The sequence below is a fragment of the Arabidopsis lyrata genome (genome assembly GCF_000004255.2).
Source record: "Arabidopsis lyrata subsp. lyrata unplaced genomic scaffold ARALYscaffold_1, whole genome shotgun sequence".
NCBI lineage: Eukaryota > Viridiplantae > Streptophyta > Magnoliopsida > Brassicales > Brassicaceae > Arabidopsis > Arabidopsis lyrata.
This window is the reverse complement of record NW_003302555.1, coordinates 31,101,575-31,109,304: the sequence shown is the minus strand read 5'-3', so window position 1 is coordinate 31,109,304 and position 7,730 is coordinate 31,101,575. Positions and strand designations below refer to the sequence as shown.

The 7,730-nt window shown below is 32.0% G+C and overlaps 1 protein-coding gene across 1 annotated transcript; it reads left to right on the top strand.

Moving 5' to 3' along the window:
* Positions 1 to 3,321, top strand: LOC9330667 (transcription factor bHLH94). The gene is made up of 3 exons (XM_002894560.2): positions 1 to 1,074; positions 1,570 to 1,959; positions 3,019 to 3,321. Exons 1-3 carry the CDS (start codon positions 592 to 594, stop codon positions 3,106 to 3,108), a joined length of 963 nt encoding a protein of 320 aa, XP_002894606.1. The 5' UTR covers positions 1 to 591; the 3' UTR covers positions 3,109 to 3,321.
* Positions 3,322 to 7,730: the final 4,409 nt, after the last annotated feature.

Here is a 7,730-nt window from a genome sequence, read left to right as displayed (position 1 = left end):
TTTCATTCTCCAACGATTATTTTTGGAACAATCAATTTATATTCTGATTGGTTACTTTTTCACATAGTCGATTAATTTAAACCGTTTGTGTTGAACACAGTTTAGATATATAAAGCAGAACATAGAATATGAAAAGAAAAACTCAGAATCGCCAAGCATTGTCTCATTTCTTCAATAAGACAATTGCATAAAGGGATGGTCATAATTCTATTGAACCAGCCGAGATAGTAGACACTCAAGTCCACCAAATCATTCGAAACAAAACAAAAGCGTAAGAATCGTACAAACTTAATTCCCCACCTGTTGCCCATTATTAGCTTATAGCTATTTACCCTGTTAGTAGTCCAACAACCTGAAACGAGAAATACATCTCCCTTGGAGCAAACTCCCAAACTATGCTTTTCACGTGCAACAAACCTGTAGAACTCGCTTCTTCCTTTATATATTAATACCGCGTTGAGTATCAATCATCTCATACTTGTCATTTCTTTCACACTTTCATTCTAAAATTCCCAATGTTTATTACCATACTTTAACACTTTTCTTGTTTATATCTATTACTATCAAAGATTTATAAAAGTAAGAAGGCTAATGGCTCTAGAGGGTGTGTTTTTGCAACACGACAACATCTTTAGCTATAATGGTAAAGAAGCTTACTCCAACATTTACACAGAAGATGAACCACACTTTTATGATCTCCAAGCCTCTCTTGGTTTTCTCGATAGCCAAACCGAAAACTACAACTCCAGTTTTCTTCAGGAAGACTACTATGAGAATAATACTACATTCCTTCATCAACCTCTTCCTGAAATTGCTATTAGTGAAGCAAATATTACGGCTAACCGAAACTCCTCTGGTAGCCCGAACTGCGATATGAGTTACCACCGGGATAGTGAGATAAACACTACGCGGAAGAAGAAGGCAACAAGACGCAGAACAAGGGTGAAGAAAAACAAAGAAGAAATCAATAGTCAACGTATGACTCACATTGCAGTGGAGCGTAGCCGGAGAAAACTGATGAATGAGTATCTCTCTGTTCTCCGCTCTCTCATGCCTAACTCATACGTCCAAAGGGTATTCTTCTAATCTACAATCATAATTATCTAGCGCATCTATATATTTTTTATAGAGACTAACAGAAAAAATCATCAAATTCAATGTTTTTATTAACTTTATAAGTAAACATACAGAACTAATTTACATCTTTCGAAATTTTAAAAAATTAATGCCTAGTGAAAAACTTGCTTTATATATATTGAAAATTATATATTCTTAGTAATGAATACTAAAAGTTACGTTCAACAAAGTGTTTTGTTGATTTCTTTTTGTTGACAGCGATAATGTTTTCTTTCTTTTTGATATCCCAAGACGGCTAGGTATCATAAGTAGTATATGCATTAGAAAAGTTGTAGTGAATACTTTAAAAAAAAAAAAATGTTGTAGTGAATTAATTCTAATTGTAAGACAACTATATTCATTTACATCAATTTTTAAAATATTGTAAGACTTCATGCATAATTCTCTCGTAATTATGAGTTTTAGTGTTTTTTTTTTTCTTCATGGTTTTAGTGTGACCAAGCATCAATAGTAGGAGGTTCCATAAACTTCATCAGAGAACTAGAACACCGTCTTCACCTCCTTAACGCCAATAGGGAACAAAACAAAAATTCTTTATCATGCCGTGATATCTCATCCGCCACACCTTTCTCCGACGCTTTCAAGCTTCCCCAGATCTCAATTGGTTCCTCTGCGGTCAGTGAAAACGTGGTTCTCAACAATGCACTGGCTGATATTGAAGTAAGCCTTGTCGAGTGCCACGCAAGTCTCAAGATCAGATCAAGAAGGGGACCAAAGATTCTTCTCAACTTGGTCTCTGGATTACAAAGCTTAGGGTTTATCATTCTTCACCTTAATGTCTCCACTGTTTCTGACTTTATCCTCTACTGCTTCTCCACTAAGGTACGTTTCTGTTTAATCCCAAAATCACTATATATTTACCCGTGATTTTACAACGTTATAGTAAAGAATATTCTAAAAATAGCTGTAACCAAAACCAAAATAGATTTATACCCAAACCCAAAATTATAGATCTCTGTGTAAGTTAATTGTAAATAAAATGCTAGGCCTAGCCTTAACCTGATTGTTTTTCTCTTGTCGCCTATTGTCTTATTAGTTTTAAAATGTTATTATCCCCTATAGATCATTATAATAATCCTTAGTTTCAAATATAGGTTTGATTATGAGGATAATTAACATGTCAATTCTGGATCCTTCAGGCAAAAACCGAGATATTTTGATATATCATTCACATGCAATCCTTATAGTCAGTCAATAGAAGTTTTGTTAATTTAGTCATTAATACAAAAACTGAATATGATAATTAATGATATCTCCATTCTCCACCCAAAATGTTATTTTAACATCTATATGTACTATTTTAATTATCTATTAGGCTTCCATGCATGTTTTAACGTTTCCTTCAATTTATTACAATAGATATTATTCACACGTTAAACTTTTATTGTCAAAAATAAAATAAACTTAGACGGTTCAAAAATTTGAACCGGCGTAGTATAATTTAGAAATGTAATACCATATGAATAAAGTATAGCATTAAGGACTAAACAATGAACTATATTTATCGTGGGAACAAGACATAGCCAAAAGCAATTTACTCAATTCCCAAAATGTTCTATGCATATATATAAGAACAAAACATATTGGAAGAATAACCATTTTATGCATTGACAAACACACGTCGCCAAAATTACTTACTATTTGTAGACTCCGACAGCGATGAGATTTGAAAAGCACTTTAAACAATACCATTTTCGTTATGTTATAAACAATACCACAAACTTAAAGTATATTAAAAAAAATTATCAGGTTTTGAATCTTAAGATATGGTGGTAAATGGTAATTAAAAAAAATATAGAAAGTCTAACAAAATATACTTTTAAGTTTAATTTTTTTTGTCAACAATCTAACCTTTTATATTAAAAAAAAAAATTAATGCAGATGGAAGATTATTGTAAGCTTAACTCAGTGGCTGATATATCTACCGCAGTGCATGAAATCCTCCGTATTCATGATGATTGTCAAAAGTAACGTTAATGTTAGTGTGATCCGGTTCACTCAGACCGGTTTGGCGGAGTCAATGTTAGTGTGATCTCCGTTTTGGGATATTTTGTTACGAATTTATATAATTGAATTTAAATTTCTTAATTTGTCTGTCCAGAAGTTAATTTTAATATGGTGTACCATTTATCCATTGCACTTTCCATACATTATAGTTAAATTGGACGGTCCATTTTTATTGAAGTTGTTGACAAAAGTAAATGGTAACAGCTGGAGATAATTGGTTGTTGGATTTGGTTAATATTCGTGGAAAACAAACTTTATTAAAAAATATAGTTTGTGTAGACACATTTTAAACATAAATCGAGTAAAGTCATTCTCGACCCATCTAATCTGTCTCACCAATAATTGTCACTGTGAGGTCCGATGAAAATAGTTTGTAATAAACTTTACAAAACCAGGAATCTATGTTTTTCAATGGGCCATGGATCCGACGAAACCACCTTTATATATCTTCTTAACTCTTTTGGAATTGTATGTTTTTTTATGTCAGAATAACTAAATTCAGTACAAAATTATAAAAACGCTCAAATAAATAACAGTGCATGTCTGAGATCAAGGCTATGTTGTAATTAATTGTAGAATCAATTACGGATTTTGCCATTTTTAGAGTGGTATTTGTTGATTATGCCATTTTTTGAATAGTTTGTATATTTTATTTTTTAGGCAACAAAAATATGATTTAACATACGTTTTACCCATTATGTTTGAGTTTAGTTAGTTCCATTTGTTCTTCGGGTTTAATATTTAGTATAAGGTATATATTCTTACAAAACAAAATCGTAAATATGTACATTCTTAAGTGTTAAAAATGGTATTTCCGTAGGAGTTTAGTAAAAATGGCCTTTTCGAAAGTTTTTCCAAAAAATGTCATTTTCAACAAGATTCCCTTAATTGTAGGACCGCGATTTCTACGATGTGGCAAAACCGAATAATTGCAATAAATGGTGATAAAAGCTAGAATTAAGATACAATAAACGATACTAATATTTAATAAATTGAAACAAAGAACAGTTTGTGCAGAGACGAGACACTCTTTCTTAATTCTTTAATTGTGTGTAGTGTAGCGGTTTGATGCAATCAAAATTCCAGGATATAACCGCACCATTTTCTGATTTGTAACACCCAAAATTAGAAGCCTAACGAACGCTAGTTATGTGTGTACTCTCAAGACTCAGAGAAAACAGAAAGAAGAGACATGAATGCAATTTTTTTTCTTGTTGTCTATGAGAATGAGATTGTAAGTGTGTAAGAAGAAACTCTTTTCTTCTACCTTTTATTTGCAAAAGCAAAATCGCTTTGCTAAAATGAGTATTCATGGAGACGTGGATTCAATGCCCGATTTATGGCTATTAATCCATTGGTTTTAATGCTGAAAGGAAGAGATATTTGTTTGTTGTGTTGTTCAAATCAACCATGAATTACAAAAAAGTATGGGTTTAAAAAGATAAGCTATTAAGCTTCAAGCCCATTTATCCAAATGCAAGCTCGAGTATGGATATGTTTTCTCTCCTTTACAACATACTTTTGTCTCAAGGTTTTGAGCCTTGACACAACCATCCTCCCTTATATACTAGAGGACTTCTCCATGTTTCCAATGTGGAACTTTTTCCATTTGTCCAAATTGTGCTTTTTAAGTAACCAACTTTTAACACTCATTTTTCATTCAAATGAACTTCAATTATGTAAGTTGCCCAAAAAAGTAATCCAATGCAACTAATCAAAATATGTTCCAACATTAACTAATATAAACCGGGTGCTTGTCTCCTGGTGGTAAAGGAACCTCGGCTAAGGCACTCGCCACCCGGCTTCGAGTCCCGGCCACTGCGCAATTTACCTGCGGGGCTCAGCGTCCCAGACCACCAGTCCCAGACCACCAGTCCCAGGAGGCCCTTAAGTGGAGGCTTAAAAATCCCAGGCACGCGGGCTTAGGCCCAGTGGGCTAGTCGGATCACAGTGTGGTTTGGACACTGGGTTATCAAAAAAAAACCATTAACTAATATATATGACTAGATTATAACCCGCGGTACACCGCGGGACTATATTTTTTTAAATAAAAATTTAATTTGTTTAGTAGATTAAAAATATATATGATTTAATTTTTTGTATTTTTTAAATGTACAATTCTTATATCTATATATTTTTAGTGTAAAATTACTATGTTTAATTTTTACTGTTTAAAAATATAGAAACAATAACATACAGTTCATTAAGTTAAAATCTAGATTATAACTATATAATTTAAATTTTAATTCTATTTATTTTGTTAAAATTGTTTGTTTTGTTTAGTGTTTAAGATAGTATAATTGTATTTTGATTGTTATATCTAGGATTTCACCCGTAGTATACCGTCTCGTATTACTATCGACCCAAACATGTCCTACCATCTAATACCGTTCAGTGAAATTAAACATATCTAATGGATTTCACCCGTGGTATACCGTCTCGTATTACTATCGACCCAAACCCGTCCTATCATCTAACCCCGTTCAGTGAAATTAAACATTTTTTTAATAATACTTTAATTTAAAAGATATATAATTCATATCAATTTAAAAGTTTTCTTTCAAATGGTTATTTAATTGTTGTAAATTTTATATATTATAATATTATAAATCCGTCATACCATCTAATCATATTCGGTGGAATTAAACATTATTTTTTGTTTGAATAATACTTTTATTAAAACATTTATAATTCAAATCAATTTAAAGATTTCTTTCAAATGATTATTTAATTTTTATAGATTTCACACATTATATATATATATAATTTTTTCCGTTAAATATTCTAAACGTTTAATAAACTTTAAATAACTATAATATTTATTTTTCAATAAAGTATAATATTAATAATGTCCTAAGATTTCTCCTTTTCTTAAGTAATTAGAATTGATGGAAATATATTAGATAAAGAAATGCTATTAATTAAGAATCTTAATTAATTGATAATAATTAATGCCAATGACATTCTTTGTAAATAAGTTGCAACTTGAAGATTTATTTCATAAAGTGTTGCAAAAATGTATATATAGATGTATCACCCTGCAATTTAATGTATACTAAAGGTTTGACTAGAGAGAGAAAAAAAAATTAAAAGCTTGACTGGTTTAAATGCGTTATAATACGGTTGCGGCTACAAACGTTTGCGGAAGCGAACGATTGCGGTTTCAAGTGTTACTAACCATTTTTAAAAAACTCGTTTAACAGTTAAATAAGAATAACCGAAAATATAAATAAATGAAAACAAACAGTACTAGAAAAGGTGTAAAAACCAAAATATCATCTTTCCCAAAAATCCAAATGCACTCATTCGCATTTAACAAGATAATTATAATTATTAGTTACCAAACCATTTCTCTTCTATTCGCACACCCCTCTTCTTCTTCCTTTTTTTATATTTATCAACTTAGAACCATGTTGCTTTTATTTCCATAGTGTTCTCTTTTCTTTCAACTTTCCACTTTTTCTTTTATTACAATTCCTATTCCACAACCCAATCACATGGAAATCATAAGCATCGTAACATTCTTTCATGGGATTTTTGTTCAATGTGCCACATTTCATGAAATTATTTGGGTCCACGCCACTTTCTTATTGGGCTTACAAAATGTGCCACATTTAGGGTGTATGGCATCTATATAATGACGAAAATACCCTCGTAGGTCTCCCCAACATTCTCAACAACATAAACAATGTTTCCAATAATCCCGCCGTTGGTGTTCAGGTACCATCAAAACTTTCCTTACATGCTCTTAACAATCGTTGCTAATTTTGTATTTACTTCAGGGGGTCCATCAAAGACCAATGATTCAGATGGTGGAAGTTCCCAAAAAGATGGCACCTCAGGCGACAATGAATGCACATCATCAGATACTGGCGACTATGCTAATGATGAGGCAAGTTTATAGCTTTACAATTGTTGAAATTAAACATTGATTGTGAAGTTGCAGAAAGCTTTAAAATGTTAAATTTTTCATTCATGCAGAGCAATTTTGGATATCAGGAAACTGTTAATTCCGTCAGTGTTCCCACCAATCCTACTACAGAGGACAATCATACCGCTTTATCTGTGGACAATATCAGTATGGTTAGTTTTCTGTGGACAATATCTTAGTGGACATCTTACATACATTACATATAATGTCTACCTGTATTTAATAAATGTCTATCTGTATTTAATATATGTCTACCATCAGTTAGGATATACGAAAATTAATAAAAGTTCCATTTTTTATTTTTAATTCGCTACTCTACAGACTCAATGTGAGCAACAGCTGGAGGGAAGCTTATCTGTTCCAAAGAAAGACAATGGACAGCAGGTGATACAGGTTATATATCTGTGGCTTCTCTTGGACAGTAGACAAGTGTTTCTGATGATGTGTAGACAAGTTTTCCTATTCTGTCCATTGTTACTTTAACCGGAATTACTAGAATAGGATAGACACTTACATTAATTTTATTTTTACTTTTTCTAAATTAAGCTTGTCCATTATTTTGTAGGGAACCCCTTCAGAAAGGGAATCCAACGAAGATGGACATGGTGGAGGCCTAGTGGACCAGATGATGACCTTGTCCACAGAAGATGCATCA

Excerpts from the sequence above, each read along its gene's own strand:
- LOC9330667 (XM_002894560.2), top strand. The coding sequence starts at position 592 with ATGGCTCTAGAGGGTGTGTTTTTGCAACACGACAACATCTTTAGCTAT. Across the intron at positions 1,075-1,569 it reads CTAACTCATACGTCCAAAGG|TGTGACCAAGCATCAATAGT; the intron begins GTATTCTTCTAA and ends TCATGGTTTTAG. Across the intron at positions 1,960-3,018 it reads TCTACTGCTTCTCCACTAAG|ATGGAAGATTATTGTAAGCT; the intron begins GTACGTTTCTGT and ends AAATTAATGCAG.